This window comes from Chlamydotis macqueenii, chromosome 3 (genome assembly GCF_036417535.1).
Source record: "Chlamydotis macqueenii isolate bChlMac1 chromosome 3, bChlMac1.mat, whole genome shotgun sequence".
Lineage (NCBI taxonomy): Eukaryota > Metazoa > Chordata > Aves > Otidiformes > Otididae > Chlamydotis > Chlamydotis macqueenii.
This window is the reverse complement of record NC_141558.1, coordinates 124,600,709-124,617,054: the sequence shown is the minus strand read 5'-3', so window position 1 is coordinate 124,617,054 and position 16,346 is coordinate 124,600,709. Positions and strand designations below refer to the sequence as shown.

Here is a 16,346-nt window from a genome sequence, read left to right as displayed (position 1 = left end):
ACTTGTCAAAGAAGGCTGCTTTATATCATGTTTTTCAAGAATATTTTATTAAAACTTAAGTCCAGCTAGTAGCTTTAAAATTACTAATAGTAAACACAGAGAAGCAATGACTGTCAAGGATATTTGAAATGTTGTTAATTTGAGGCAACATATATTGCAAGGCTGTAAAATTAATAAAATACTATTAAAAGTATGTATAAAGTTTGAGGCTAGGAACAGTACTTGAAATCCTGCCTGTAGTATATGGAATCCAGTATAATTTAAGGGAAAAAAAATATCTATTTAAATTGTTCCAAACCATATCAGAGAATCAAAATCTGAAGTTATATGTGAAACTAACTATATTTTTCATTTGCAATGATCCATTCTTGTAGTTATTTCTAATATCAGAAATATCAGAAAGCTCTAACATTAGAGGATCTGAGGTGACACACAGAACTTTGAGCTTTGCAGTCAAAATTATATGCCAGTCTTAAAATCATTCTGATGCAACCTCTCAGCCATGTTCCCTACGTAAATTTAGTACCATAAAGACAGGCTTTATTGATGGGTGGAAATCCTCGTGAGACTTAGAATTATGAAATGCAATCATTTATGTAAAGTCTATTTTCCTGAATTAAATGAAATTAAACATCAACTATTTTCTAGAGATAATTCAAATTAACTTACATCTAAGTGGTCACATTTAAATCCATTTAATCAAGTACACATGCTCTATTAAGGAAAAAAGGTACTTGAAATGCAGATAGACTAAAAAAAGACAATGGCTCTTGGTTCTTTATATTAACAGTATCAGTTAAACTATGAAATCAGAATTCTATTAAGTACTTTTCTGTTGTTCTTTTGATTGTAACTGGAAAAGTTTTCTTATGTAATGAAAACCATATAGGATAAACTGGAGCACCGCCTTTTTTTTAAATGTCTGTTGATTCTAGAGGGTGCTTATTTTCTATAAGACAATTGTTTCCCGTTCATATATTTTCCTCAAATCATTCCTAAAGATATTTCAGCCATATGAACAGCTCAAGAAAAAAAAAAAAACAGCCAGTATGAGTGTAAAGCATACAACATGCAAGGCACATCTATATGGCAAGGAAAATATTTAAAACACTATCATAAGGAATATAGAGTTCAGTACTATTAGATTTACATAAGCATGTATAAAAGTAAAATGCACACCAGGGAAAAAAGCTGGAGTTCAAAAATAAAATCCAGTCCCTCATTACCACCTACATATTGCATATGTATCTCAGTTGTTAGAATAAGAGGCACAGTACAGTAGTTTACCTGTGGCATCCAAGAAACAGCAAAACGAACAGGAAAATCCACAAGGCAATCTGGTGGTTCTGTTGGATACTGAGGGAGAGAAAGAAAACACAGTTTTTCTTATTTCTTTCAAGTGATTTAAAGTCAGACTGATACTCAGCTGCCAAAATTGATAACAAAATATGAGCACTTCAAGCATCTTGAGAACTTGGCTCTTAGAAGAAACAGTATGTAAAGCATTTTCAGAATTAATTATGAATCTTAATTATCATTTACAGAAAAAAAATCTACATATAAACAGTTTGTACATACCAGTTTTCAGAAAAGGCAGGAGAATCAGTTTTCTGTGTTGAGTGTTCACAGAGACACATTAAAAAAGAACTTTAGACAAAAAACATCAATAGTGAAAAAAAAATTATCCTCAGTTACCTGTACTGGATAGGAAAGTTAAAAAAACCCAACAAACCAACCTTTTCACAAGTCAAGAACCAATCTTCATTTAATCTAGAATATTTGCTCTAATTGATAACATTTTTTGTTTTGAAACTGAAAAATAATCCAAGTACTTAACTATTTAGAAAGAGATGAATTAACACACACTCACAATCAAAACAGCTCCCTGGCCTCCACCCCAAATTAAAAGCTATCAACAAGGAAAAGAAAAAAATAGCTGTATTAAGAAAACTGAAACTGTAAAAGGTTTGATCACTCCAAAAATAACCACTGACTCTTTATTACACCAGTAAATCTATTGTTGTTCAGCATCCAAGATGAAATCTATGGAAAACACTTGGTATTCTCTGAAAATAAAGTAGCAAAGGAAAGCAACATCTAATTACAAATAAACAGTGTCCTTTCTAAGAGCACCTATCCAAAATTCCATTCACCTGAGAAGTTGCCTTCTCTAGTCCTATGGTACCTTTCAAAGTGTCTGTCTGAGGCTATGGATATAATAAGTATTTTCAGAAATCAGCACCACTGCCAGGAAGTGGCAGTGGAAAATGATATACAGAGTAGTTTTATAGAAATTGTACTAGTAACGCATCAACTGCCAACACAAGAAAATGTTGTAGCGTATCTTATTTGGGGAGACATATGAATAAAAGGCCCAGCTTCCTCACAGAGTTAAGGAGAGTTAAGCGGAAGAGCTGCTGCTTCCCATAACCATTCTCCATTCAAAGTAAACCTTCAGACATAAACATTGTCCTTATTTGCCAGACATCTGGCAATTCATGTATCAGAATTTTTAAAACATGTCTTCATTATATGCAAAATGTAATTGTACAGTAATTAGTTTCAAATTGCTCTTTATGGCTCTTTTTTAGCTTCCCTAAAACATCTATTCCTCCTTGCTTTCACTTTAATAATAATATAATTAATAATAAAAATCTAGTGAATTTATGGATTTGTTTAAACTTTATTTTTAATTTGCCTTGTGGTTTCTGTTAGGTATCCACTTTCTGAAGACAGCTTGTACAACTTGAATATCTTGTGCTTTATCATTTTACCGAATTGGTGGCAGACAAGCTAAACAACAGCGACGGAGGAAGAGAAGCGAAACAACTGATTTGGATAAGAGGCAGTTACAACTTAGAAATGGATATCCACAAAAGCTGTTACAGTTTCTTTTATTGTAGTGTTATTGTTCTTGTGTTGTAGGCATTTGTAGCGTTAGTGTTTTTGTACTGTAGGCATTATCTTTCATGAAATGCTTGCACAGAAATAAACTTCTTTGCAAAGTATAAAAGTATGCCTAGAACAAACCAAGTCAGAACAACTTTTCTGTAGGCTTGGTTTTAGGATTACCTCATTTAAATCCCAGCAGCACTAGCCAATTATACGTTTACTTTCCCGGTAAGTAAATTCATTTTACTCAGTCTTTTGTCAGGTGCCTTTGAACAAATGCTTACAAACAGATTCTACTAACTTCGGACGACTTAAAAAAAGCCTCAAAAAACCTACAGCACTTTTCCCCTGCATTTTCAGTCAAATTTTCTCTAAGAGCACAATGTTACACTGTGCACCAGACAATTGCCAAGAACTAAGCAACAATGATTCTGTACATACCTATGTAATGTTTTTAGACCTTGCAGAGTGAAATCCTATATAAAATAAGGTGAGTGATTCCTGTGATTCCCGAAGAGATAGTATTTTAAAATACTATACCAGAGCATATCAGTGATGTCATATGTTATTACAGTTACAGTCAAATGTATGTCAGAAATAATCCTATTATTAATTGAAACAGCTTAAGAAATTATTAAACAAAATATTTATGTTGTATTTTTGAGCATGTACCTGACTTTATCTAGAAAAAAGTATTTTCATAACCCTTGCCAAATCATTCAGATAATTACCAAAGCATCCTAATTACTATATGGCATGCAAAGTCTTGCAGTGGCCTATTTGAATCCTTGGGCTCTGAAATGGCAAGCACCCAATTCACTTCTCATGCAATACAAAACGGAATCTGTCAAACGAAACCAAATGTATTTGGTTTTATAGTTGCAAAGATGAATGCTTTGTTTTCAGAAAACTTCTCTAGTCATTTATTTAAATTGTGAATGGATAAAGATTTCCAGATCAAGCATTTTCAACTAAATAAATCAGAAAACTATTTCACAAAATGTAATATGAGCATTAAACAATATATCCTCTTACAAAGTTTAAGTCTAATAATTTACAAAAGTTAAAACTGCGTAGCACACAGTTTGGCTAACATACATAACTATGATATGACCATTCTCAGTTCTTCCTGGTTCAAACTGACTGCCCCAAGTTTCCTAGACGCTTTACAATTGTGGTTTATAGAGAGCAAGTGTTTTGACATGAGAGTTCCTAACAAAAAGTACATTAAGACAAGGATAACAGGTGGCAACATTTGACAACACATTAAGGAAAAGTCCTCAAAACACATGCAAACCATTAAGAACGACAGCAAAGGAATATTTAGGGGATTATCTCAATACACATGATAACCTCATGAAAGAGAACTTCTTAAATCACTTATTGAATAGTTTCTTCCTGCAAGCATTGTCAGCAGGCTTATAAACTTGTTTCCCTGCATGGCATCCATGAGGACAAGGCTGAACAGACCTATCTGTCAGAGTACAGACAAGAGTCAGTAATACATGCTGGGGAGGAGAGGTTCAGCTCACATACTAACCTTAATCAAAGAAATAGCATTAAAAAAAAAAAAGCACACTTTCATTAAAGCAGGTTATCAAAAGAAATACCTTCAAAAAGTACTTCAGCAAAGTTTTTCAAATGTTTTAGGTACACATACGAAGGAAAATCGAATCTCCACGTCACCAAAAAAAAATGTTTCACATATGCACTTCCTCTATAGTTTTAACAGTAAGACTTGGTAAAGAAGGAAGTCAACATCCTCTACTTCTTGTTATATGCATGGTCTCCAGATGGAGTGATAATGAAAGTCGGTTTTGTCTGTAATTCAGTAAAATAATCGCAATATCATAAAGTGTTTTTCATGTGATACACACTTTCATATGAAAAGATTGTTACAGATAACCATAATACAATATCAAATTAGAATCAAGTCTGAAAACTCTACATAAAATAACATCTCAAAAAACCCCCCACCATTATCTTGCAGAACAGACATACTAATAAATAAATCAATTTTCTAAAATCTTTATGAATTAACAGAAAGCCATTTATTTCAAGGAAGCCTTGAAAATATATTCTCCCCCATAAATTCACCTTTGCATTTAAGTTCAGAGCAATGAGATGCTGTCGACCACAAGAGTCTTCAGCTTTCAGCTTGATTGTGGTCAGACCAGTGTCCACATATGTGACTCTGAAAGAGAAAAGAAAACTCTAATAGCGTTTTAAGAAGTAGAGTTTGAAATGTCTGCAATGCTCTTATTAGTCTGTTACAAATATTAATCAGAGGAAGTCCTATATGCCAACCATTTCTGCTGTTCTAGATTTACTGCTGTTAATACAGCAGTCTACTGCTTAATGCAGTCATATATCTTTGGGTTATTTACAATGTGTGTCACGGCTCATGCTGTGGTCAGTGAGCACTGTGTTTCAGTTTTCCATCACTGGAACCTTTGACACACACAGCATGTTCCTGTCAGCCTCTACTTATGTACACATTAAACTTCCTGTCAAATCTTTGATCCATTTCTGCAGTTTCTTACTGTATGAGACTTTTATGCTCTTGATTTGCTTTTCTCTTCAATGAAGTTCTCTTTTATTATCAGTACTATTATTGTGGAAAATCCAGTGGATATTGGTTCATATTCTGAAATTGATTTTCTGCAGAAAACAGTACCCAAACAGGTACAAAGTGAGTTATTTATGATGATTTGCCTTCATTTCATGACAGTTTTACACAGTGTACATGCACCCATGCAAGTAGCAAGTACATACTAAAGTTAAATAAGTTTTAAAACTTCTGACATAGTCACTCTTTGCTTAAGATGTCACTGATTTGTGCTTTCTTTAACAATGAAGACGAATACAATTGTAAAATACAGTGTTCTCTAGAAATATATTTTGCTGAGTAGCTTCAACAACTGCCAAAAAGGTTCACACTTTTCCATATACTTACCTGTGAACTGAGCTTGTGGATATTTTAGCATTTTTGCTACGTCATTCTTGTGTAAAGATAAAAAGCGGTGAAAGATCATTGTACAACTTGCCATCAGACTGATGAAAAGGCCTATCAGAGTTCAAAGAAAGCATCTGCTTGCTTATCTAAGTAACTTTTTTTTTTTAAAAAAAAAACCTTAAACATATTAGCCCAGTCACTCAAGCTAGCATGCTGTGAAAAATAGTTCTCTTTCAAGTGAAACTGGCAATAGAGTTGCAGAAGCCTGTACAAGAAAAAAAGTAGACATACACCAAAGGGTGTGCACATTCCTAGGAAGGAAGTGAAAAAAAAAGAAGGGAAAAAAAAAAAAAAAATCTACGTAAATGACACAGCCTCAATATGAGGGAACTGAAAAATACAGATGGAAAAAGCAGTAGTGGTAGTAAGTAGGGAAAGATATATTATTTCATGTTTAGTACTGATTAAAATAATTTTAAATAGTCCTACAGATTTCTGGGAGTATTTTGACACTCCTTTTTTCCACAACAGTTGAAAGAAATACAAGTCTTTATAAAAGTGTAATTCAACTGCAGTCAATTAAACTTGATTTATTTAGAAAGAATTAGAGCATTTTTCCTCTAACTGGAAAAAAAATCATTACTCCTGCTTTGTTCCAAATTTGTCTGAAAATTATATCACAAAATTTTATAAAGATAGGAAACTACCTATGTACCACCTTTCCCTATCTACTGTCGCCTGGGGTGGGGAAAGCCTAAAATCAGTAGCTAAGGCACAGAATGGTTACTGCAATAAAATACATGGCAGTGTCCAAAAAGCACAAGTGGTGCTTGCATCAATGCACCATGAGGCTAGACAACAAAAGAGAAAAGAAAAATTAAAGCGATGCTGTCAAGGTGTTTAGGATTTAAAATTATCTGTTCTGACAGTCATTTTGTCTAGACCACTTCGCTCCGGAGGTGCCCGGAAAGGCATGGTTAATTTTATTTTTAAATGAAGCCTTTTTTTGCAGTTCCTCACTCTGTATTGGGTGAGGGGGGGAACAAGATTAAAAGAAATATTTTTATTCTTAGATAACAATAGATACATATATCCTAAAATTTATTTAGGAAATCCATAACGGTTTAGTACTTTTACAATTGGTTTAACAACCTGACATCCCCTAAAATAAACATATATACATGTGTGTGTCTATTTACATACCTAAAATATAAGCACACCATTATATAGAAAATAGAGCAAAAATATTATTATGTTCAATCACATTTGTAAAGGATCTTCACGTTCAGTTTTATTGACAGGATAAATTAGACAAGCTTCCAAAAAAATGTAAGCACTTGTAAAAGGTACTAAGAGCACCAATACTGGCCACCAGTTTAATTATATATAGAAGAATACATCATAAAAGGATTTTGAAGTTCTGTCCATTATTCACTTTTTAACATATTTTTAGTTTTAGAATTCATATGTAAAGTATCTTTTAAAATCAGTTAAAAATGTGATTTTCACCGAGCTTGGAGATAATAGAAAAAAAACCAACTGTAACAAATGTAGATAATCACTGCTATGAAGCACCACTATAATACAGACCAATCTGGAAATTCATATGACTTATTTAATATTTACTTCAACAACTGGCCACTAGGAGAAGACAACTATTCAAGCTAAGCAACACAACAGCTTTTAAGTATTATTCATTACAAACCATCTACTTACAGGTTTTCTAGTAAAACATCCTCTTCCCTTTCAAATTTTTTTCACAAACAGGAACACCCAGGAATACAAAACTCCTCAGACCAGGGGCATACACGGTTTAAGAATGCCCAGGATGAAAATTCATTAATTTCCTTCTTCTGAACAGGATACAGAAACAATAAACTGCCTCCGGGGAATGAAGGAGGATTCAATTTTTCATTTAGGATAGAAAAAAATGCACTCAGTAGCTTTGTGGCTACTTGTTCAGTAACACCTCTCTACCAGTCTTTTGATAACAAGAGATGAAAGGGTCAGTTCTGTAGGACTGGAGAAAGCTGGACAACACTGTAAAGGTCATATGAATTTCTTCGTATGATTGTATAATCAAATAAGGAATTGTTTACATAGGTGATATTTCAGTTACACAAACCTTTATTTTTCTAAAGGCTCCATCAGTTTTTCATACAGGAAAAAAACAGAACAGCCATGAAGATGGAAAGCCTCAGTTACATCCCTGAAACACTGTAATTCAGCATTGTGTATTAACACAAATTATATTTCATTGAGAGCACATGACAAGGCACGATTCCCACGGAAATGGAGAATGCAAGAGGAGAAGATATTTTCTATGAAAAAAATTGGCAAGTGTCAAGCAGAAACGCATTGAGACTTGAGGTGATTGGCATTATGACTCACATCATGGACTTTAGAGACACTGGTAGCCTTTATGAATCCACATGAGGGTGATGAGAGTCCTAAAAATGTTTTCTAGTCAATAATTTACCTTCCCAAGACACTATTGTTGAATCAACTAGCAAGATTATGAGATAGCATTAGAAAAGCCTTTCCTAAAGATTAATGCTACTACATAGGTACTTCTCTCCCACCTCAGTTAATGAGGTTTGTGCTGGTATTTTTCCACATTGTTAAAATGAAGGAAGTATCCTCCTTTGAACCCCTCTGCTGTTAGGACAGCACTTAGTGTTGGAAATTTGGTACAATTTCATACCCTGTTGAACTGTGACTTTTGTGTACAAGTACTTGAATATGAAAGCATATTCATCCTCCCTCACACCTAAATTAGGTCAAAGAATCAAGTTTTCTTTACCACAGAGAAAATTATTATGTCTAATCACAGCAGCCTGCCCACTTGCAATCTTCATTACTGTTTGTATTTTCAGTGGTTTAGGAAGTAAAGAGCTGTAAGATCATTGCAGATAATGTCTTCAATTTGTTTCTGAGAAACTTCACCTATTCCTTAGATGAAAGCCATTAGAATACACCAAATGTGTGCCACACCCGAGAGCTTAAGTCACTTCAGAGGTAAAGGAGCCATAGCCTATTACTTTGATTCTCTTTCAAACAAAATATCCTTCAGTTTTTCAGTTGTATTTGGATGCAGTCATCTTCCAGCATGACCTAAAACTCAGTAGGAAAAAGTAAATCTAGGGTCCCCAACGAGCCAGTTCTTTTCTGAGAAAAATCCCCATCAACAAGGCTGGAGGCTTCTCAAGGTGTGAGCAGTGATTAATCCTTACTGCCAGTACTAAACACAGGCTTAGTTTTGTGCTGAAAGACCATACCAGGGTGTTCTTAACTAACATGCTAATATGCATCATCTGCAACTCAAAATCAGTCTAGGTTAAGAGGCCTTCACAGTAGTTCATTATATTGTTAAAAGCACACTAATATTAGAGGCGGAACTTAACAAATGTACTTCAAACTGCCTCTCTGAGTTATTCTCCTTCCAAATCATAGTAAACCAGATATGATCTCCTGTATACAGCCTAGCCCTTTGATTAATGATTGACTTCTCCAACCAAAAAGAAACCAAATTAATTAGAGAATTTATCTGTAACATAAGTAGAGAGGTGTATGTTTACTTAATTATACAAATACACTGGACAACAGCATAGCCTAAGTTGTGTCTACATGACAATCATCTTTCCCTAGAAACCAGGTCAAATTCTGCCCTTAGAAGCGTGCTCTCTGATAAAACACTGATGTGCTTTTTAATAATAAACCCCTGGATATTCTGTATGTACAGTAAGTCAGAAGAAAAATCAGTTTTGAGATAAGCTACTAAATTACACTTTGAAAATATATTCTATTTAATTATTTTTAGCTATATACTATGTTTACATACCAAATTATAAATATCGTGTATTTTATATATTTATATCTTTAAAGTATATTTATTGTATGCCAATGTCTGTTTTCCTGGCATGGGCTTTTTGAAGGTTTGGGTTTTTTTTCCCCATTTTGGGAAAGCAGGCATGATTCAAAATTTATTTTCCAAGTATTCAGGAAATTTTAACTAATATTCTCAGATCTGAATCTGAGAAATTTGAATAGAGTATGTCATCAGCAGGCACAACTAGATGCTTAATAATGGAAATCACTGAAAAAACTTCATCTGATTTAACCAGGATGTTTTAAATCTTTAAATAAAAGTGGGCCATCAAAACAAGTTCCTAATTCATGTTAATCACATGTCATTTATTTATACACATACCAGATCAGAAAACTCAAAGCTTCTTTACTTCATTTAGCAAAACAAACATTTGTGATAGTTAACTTACCATCCAAGACTGAGGTAAAAGTAGATTTGTCTTGTTGAAAACCACAAATGTAGACTTGTTTTTAAACTTTCCATTTTACTGAAACTAAAAAATAGCTTCTCATTCAAAACTCTTCAACATCCTACCATCTTTTGTTTTTACCCCTTGACAGAAGGCACTGGGAGATTAATGGCCTATCATTAAAGACAGCCTTGAAATAAATTTCCTTAATGCCTCCTTACACAGAAACAACTACTTTCTTCAACCCCATGGAGCCTCTTCTGGAGGTTCTAGCCAAAAGGCCAAAAATCAGTCCATTCCAGGCTCTCTGCTGGAGGAGTGAAAGACTCAGTATTAGAGAACTTGTCAATGATGGCACATGTGACAGCAGTTAAAGCCTTTCGAGTAAAAGTCTACAAAATAGGAAGCTCTGCAGATTTAAAAAAAATTTCCACGTGGACCTTGTGTACCTGATCACAACTGCGTGTTCCTTCAGGTTTCTTTAAGAGGTGTGAGGACAACCACCTTGTTTTCCTCTGTAGGAAGATGAAATTAAACTTGTTCTATGAGCTCATCTGAGAGTATAAAGGACTGGGAATAATATAATGTGTTTGCACTCATTCAAGACCCTAATGAGAAGGCACCCAGAGGCAGCTGTTTGTGCATTTCATTCCTCAACAACATTAAATATCCTTTCCTAATGTGACATTCTTTCCCATGGTATTAAACCAACCATTGTAGTTGGGGTGGAAAGATTAACTTCTAGTTCTCCTTCCCGCAGAAGACGACCTGAACTGTCATTTCCTGTTTCACAGATACTCAATTTATACTACAGCATATAAATAAATATGTATATATATACACACATATAATATACCCATGTTCTTGGGTACACTGAGACTCCATCCTCAGATGACACAGTTTGTACTCTCCCTGTTCAGTAATCAACAATTTTCTCACTTGGAAATGCCCCTCATTCTCTCCCAAATGTTGTCTGCTTGCATAGTTTTTGGAGACTAAAATGTTTTTCAATAGCCCTCACCTCTGCTTGAACACATCTGGGTAGAAAAAAAAATCTCTGTGAGTAGTTTCTCTCTGAGAGTGTCACAAAGAGCTGGCTGTTTTGCAGATCTAGATTTACAGCTTTCCAAATTCTCCCCTCCTCTCACTTTTTTTTTTTATAGCTTTACCTTTTTGTGGATTAACTATGTTATTCCTTTGTCTAAGGAAATTCATGTGCTATGGAGAGCAAGACAGAATTGTCCTTTAAAAATAATTATTCTCATTCTAAAAAACATATGAACTGTTTTTATAAAAGCATAAAGGTACATTATGATCAACCATAGCATACAAGAATAGTCAAAAAAAAAGCTGTACAAAGTAGGAAAAAAAGGAGAGCTATAGAAGTTGTATTAAATACGTTTACTATGCCAAGAGTTTATAGGTCAAAGAAGAATCGATTTCTTACTAGAGGCATCCACCTTTCAGCTCAGTTATTTGAGATTGAAAATACACCTTCAATTGAAACAGATTTGTAGGTTGTTTTTTTTAAAAAAAAATAAAAACAAAGCAGCAGAGTTTTTAAAGCAAAACCAGTTTCTGAACAGGATAAATTAACAGAACAAGTACATTTGACATGTTCAACTCAAAAACACAAAAGAAGAGTAGATATTCTAAAGAGAATGTCTGTTAAGAAATAGAATAAACATACTTATTCCAACCCAATATTTCTAGATCTCTGATAAGACAGGAGTAGTATTCTGGCGGCCGTGGTATATGCAGGTCTTGTGTATTCTTTAAAGCAATTTCCTGTTTAAAAGAACATTAAAAACATCATTAAGAAAGATTTCAATATTTTTGCATCTATTTAGTCACGTGATTTTTGCAATTCATTCCAAAAAATTAAGCTTATGTAAAATTAACTGTACACTGCATTTGTTTTGTTATAGCCTCCAGCTAAAGCAGACAAAGAAGTTGTTTGGTAAGTTACTTCAGATACTGGTAATGAAAACATCTGCAATTTTAAAAAAACCCACAGATGTTGACAACATAGTCTTCAGATGCAAATATCAAACGTGCCTCTTTTTCAGCTAATAAATTTCAAGTCAAGCATCTTGACTGAAAGAACATTTCAAAAGAAAGTTCTATTTAAGCCCACAGCTGTCTCCTGGGCTCCGCAGCCACAAGAGATAACACATATATGAAATCCTCCATATTATTTTTAAGTAGCTATATACAATTTCATATAGCAATCAAAAAAAAAAACCAAACAACAACAATTTCTCAGCTTTAACATCATAGGATCCCAGAGAGTAAGTTTTGGTACAGACACTCAAAGGAAACTTTTATTAAAAAGGTAATGCCACATTACAGACAAAACCAAAACCAAACCACACCAAATGTTCCATGTTTGTGTAGTGCTACTTATTCTTTAAATGTGTATTTAAATTAAAATTATGCTTACCGGATAAATAAATAAATGAATGAAATTTATAGTAAAATTATTAGTAATGTGAAATAAAATATCTTTAAATAAAGAAATAATAAATATAATTAATAATAAAATCAGTGTTACAATCATTTACGCCCTGTTCTCCCACAGCATCTTCTGGTATTTTTACTATCTGCACTAAGGATCACTATTTTAAATGAATTATACTTTCATTGCATTCTCATTTTCTGAGTGCTTGTGTATCCAGCCGAATAGATTGGAATATCTTTTGTGAAATATTCCAAAATAGGCACACGTAGATTGTTTTAGTCAGTCCTATTTCAAGCGCCTTTGCCTGTTTTAGTGTAATCCAGTTGGGCAGGGATTGAACCAATTCTGAGAAAAGGCATTCCCAGCGTAGAGCAGTGTAATATCAGGAGGGTATTTTTGTTGTTTTTTTGAAGAACACCTAAGGTGTCTTATTTCTAAATTTAGTAGATTGTATACAAATATTCTTTGCATGCTCATAGAATAAAGTTTTACTAACACACAAGAAGCTGTCAGTTTCATGTCATTAACTGAAGACTTTGCTACTCTTCAATCCCAGATTAGAGAAAAAAATTAACAAAACCCACACAAAACAGTAGTCTCTAAACTACAAAAAAAGCCATCTGTATTTATTGGTCAAGTTGTCACACAGGTGAAAGCACCTTCAGGAATCCACTGACTGTATAATCCTTTGTGTGATTATAAGCCTTCTTTACTACCTGGTCAATACCAGGAATTCAAAAAAAATGACTGTACAGAGGATGGCTCTATATTGAGATCCCTTGCTGGGTTTTTTCTTTGTTTGTTTGGTTTTGGTTTTGTTTTTTTTTCTATAACACTCCAATATCCAAAAAGAGTATAGTAACTTAAAATCCTAAAAGATATTTATAGAAATATTACATGAACAACATGCACATAAAATCACCTCTTCTTTAAAAAAAACCAAACCATAAATCCATCTATCAAATAGTAAACTGTAAAAAACGGAAAGTGAAAACTAAAGCTTTAAGAACATCCTATCTCCCACAGATACATTCTGTCACTTACCAAAATAGTTTTCAGCTCCACCATAAAACTTACAAGATCTGGACAGCTGTGCAACCTCTGGAGGGAACACAATATCAGTTTGTTTTCTTCACTTGTAACTTTCAGTGGTAAACAATTTGAGTCTAACTGTCCATTTTTCTAGTATTGTCAAACCAACTAACACTAAAAACCCAATTGTATATCACAAAATTAAATATTTCAATGACAGAACAAGCCTCCCATAGTACAGGAAACTTTACTGGAAATGAACCATCACCTTCATTACATCATGTCACATTACACATTAATACAGTTTATAAAGACTTTACACTTTATGTATTTATGAAAACATTTACGAAGCCTTTAGTCTTCACTAATGAGAACAGAAGCTATAGAATCATTCAAAAACGTTTCTTAATTGGTTACATTCTCTTTAAGAACTCTCCAGACCCATCTGCTTTTAGATGCTGTACACAATTAAGGATTCCTGTCTATCTTCAGATGTGGTACATATTTACAGTTCTGTTTCCTCAGCTCTGTATCTTTGGTTACTCCCTAGTCACAAACCTTGCTCTACAAAGGGGAGCACCATCCATGAGATACAGTGTCTCAACGAGCGCATGTGGCAAAGATGCCTTCTTAGAAACAAAATATTCTTCACGACTGCAGGGCTCTTGTATCCTTGTTCACAATTTTCTTCTGGATAGGGATGTTTAACTTAGATTTCTTGACTGTCTGCAACACAGAATGAGCTAGATCTATCAACAATAAGTGTGAATTCTCTTCTTTGCATTATGAACAGTTTGTAAAAAATAAATTAAATAAAGGGGAGAAAAACCCTGTTTCTAACAGAGAGATTAAAAAAAAAAAAAAAATCAGTAAAACAGCAGCAGTCATTAGTTAAAAATCATTCTATCTTAAAAAAACCCAAGCTTGAATGAAAATAAATATTTACTAAATTCTATCCATCTCTCTTTAGCTTGACTTGCAAATCCTCAAGCATTTCAAAATAAATCTTGGCTATACAATGAGAGTTCTTTAACACCTTTAGAATAAGTGTGTGAGTATAAGCTTTTCAGAATTATTATAAATATATGCAACAGAAATTATTTTAAAGTTTGTATACCTGCTTTAAAATATGCTGATATTCATGCAGTATCTTCTTTAGGTGCCAGCTGCATTCTATCCTAGACAAATAATATATTGTATAAATTTTAAATTCACAGCATGTGATTTTTAGAAGAGATTAGAAAGTCTGCTACACCACAACATAAAAGTTTTTATTCAATAAAACAAAGGAAGTAAACAATACTTCAAAATTTCTTTGAGTTCTCATATTCAAAGTTATTTAAAACTTTCAAATGTCACTATCCCAAAGCCCATTAAAAATTAAGTATTTGCCTACAAAAGCCTCTCTTCTTTGCTGAAAACAACAACATAATTCTTGCAAGCTAATATGACTTCATAAAACATACCAATATTTTAAAATGATATCCTGAAAATGTCAAAGTTACCTATAATGCAGTTTTAAGTATCCGACCTAGAATGTAATAAAGCTATTGAATACCACACCTGTTTGCAGAGCAGAGCAGGCTGGCCTAGCCAGAGGCATGGAACACCATGTTAAAAACTAATCCACGCATGTCTGTGTACACAATACACACACACAGCGCCACATTACTGTGATAAACACTCGCAGTAATAAGAAGAGAAATTTTAAAGAAAAGATGGGTAATGCAAATTAATATATATTAACAGGAAAGAAAAAATGATGGCTAGCAAAGCTTTCTTAATTTTAAGTATATCATTGCTTAAATTCACAACTTTGCACCCAATTGTCTGTTTCCCAAACGGTGACATATAGAAAAATCTGATTTAAATGAACATTTTTTCCAAGTACATTGACTTATATATACATACAACAAATTAATTACAACAGGTTTCCAAGAAACCAACAACAAAATATTTTGATATAAGCAATGTTTATTGTCACCTTTTATTAACACTGATGCTGTACAATTTTGTGGCAAGGTTAAGCTGAAATCAGTAAGAGTTAATTACCAGCACTGACACTGGAAAAAGTTAATAATAATTCATATATATATACATATCCATCATTGCTTTTATCAAAATAAGCTTTTGTTACATACACTTACAAATTGCTTCCATAAGACTATCTTACCTTGCATTTTTCAGTTGAAAATCCGCTGGTAACAGTATCCTGATATGGAAGTCTCGACCCTTGAAAATAAACATGTAGTTAATAGGAAGGTCAGTAAAGAAAAATAGACACTTGCGGGAAGTATTCCCTGTTAAATCAGCTACTAAGAAAGAAAGTTTGTCTTATCTGACTTTCAGGAATATTATTCAGAATTTTTAGGAAAAAATGCAGCATGAGTGATAGGTAGAAATAATGTTGATTTTAATTCCAAAGTTGAAATACTCTTGACCTTTAGCTCACAGTATTCAGTAAAAACTCTTCAGTGCATCACATTTCATAAAGCAAAAATAACACCTTTTAGAAGAAAAATAAACATTATTCAAATCTGGACAAAACCAAGAAATATAATTTAATCCAAGTCATGCTGAAGCACGTGAAAGTCTGTCTTCAACTCAAGTCTAAGTCAAAACAGATTCTTACCATAAAAGTACTACGCTAAAAAGGAAACTTGTGTGCTGATCTGCAACGCATTTCAGCAAGGTTTTAGAAACTGTAAACAAAGAGTCGCAAGTACAT

At 33.4% G+C, this 16,346-nt stretch overlaps 1 protein-coding gene across 1 annotated transcript in view; it reads right to left on the bottom strand.

The window, feature by feature from the left end:
* FANCL (FA complementation group L) overlaps positions 1-16,346 on the bottom strand; it is a 29,366-nt gene that overhangs the window by 10,466 nt on the left and 2,554 nt on the right. Inside the window, exons 2-7 of the mRNA XM_086744071.1 lie at positions 15,792-15,850; positions 14,736-14,796; positions 13,631-13,687; positions 11,816-11,913; positions 4,990-5,086; positions 1,288-1,356 (exon numbers count right to left, since the gene is read on the bottom strand). Of these exons, the coding sequence (XP_086600197.1) occupies positions 1,288-1,356; positions 4,990-5,086; positions 11,816-11,913; positions 13,631-13,687; positions 14,736-14,796; positions 15,792-15,850 (441 nt within the window). The remainder of the gene's footprint in view (positions 1-1,287; positions 1,357-4,989; positions 5,087-11,815; positions 11,914-13,630; positions 13,688-14,735; positions 14,797-15,791; positions 15,851-16,346) is intronic.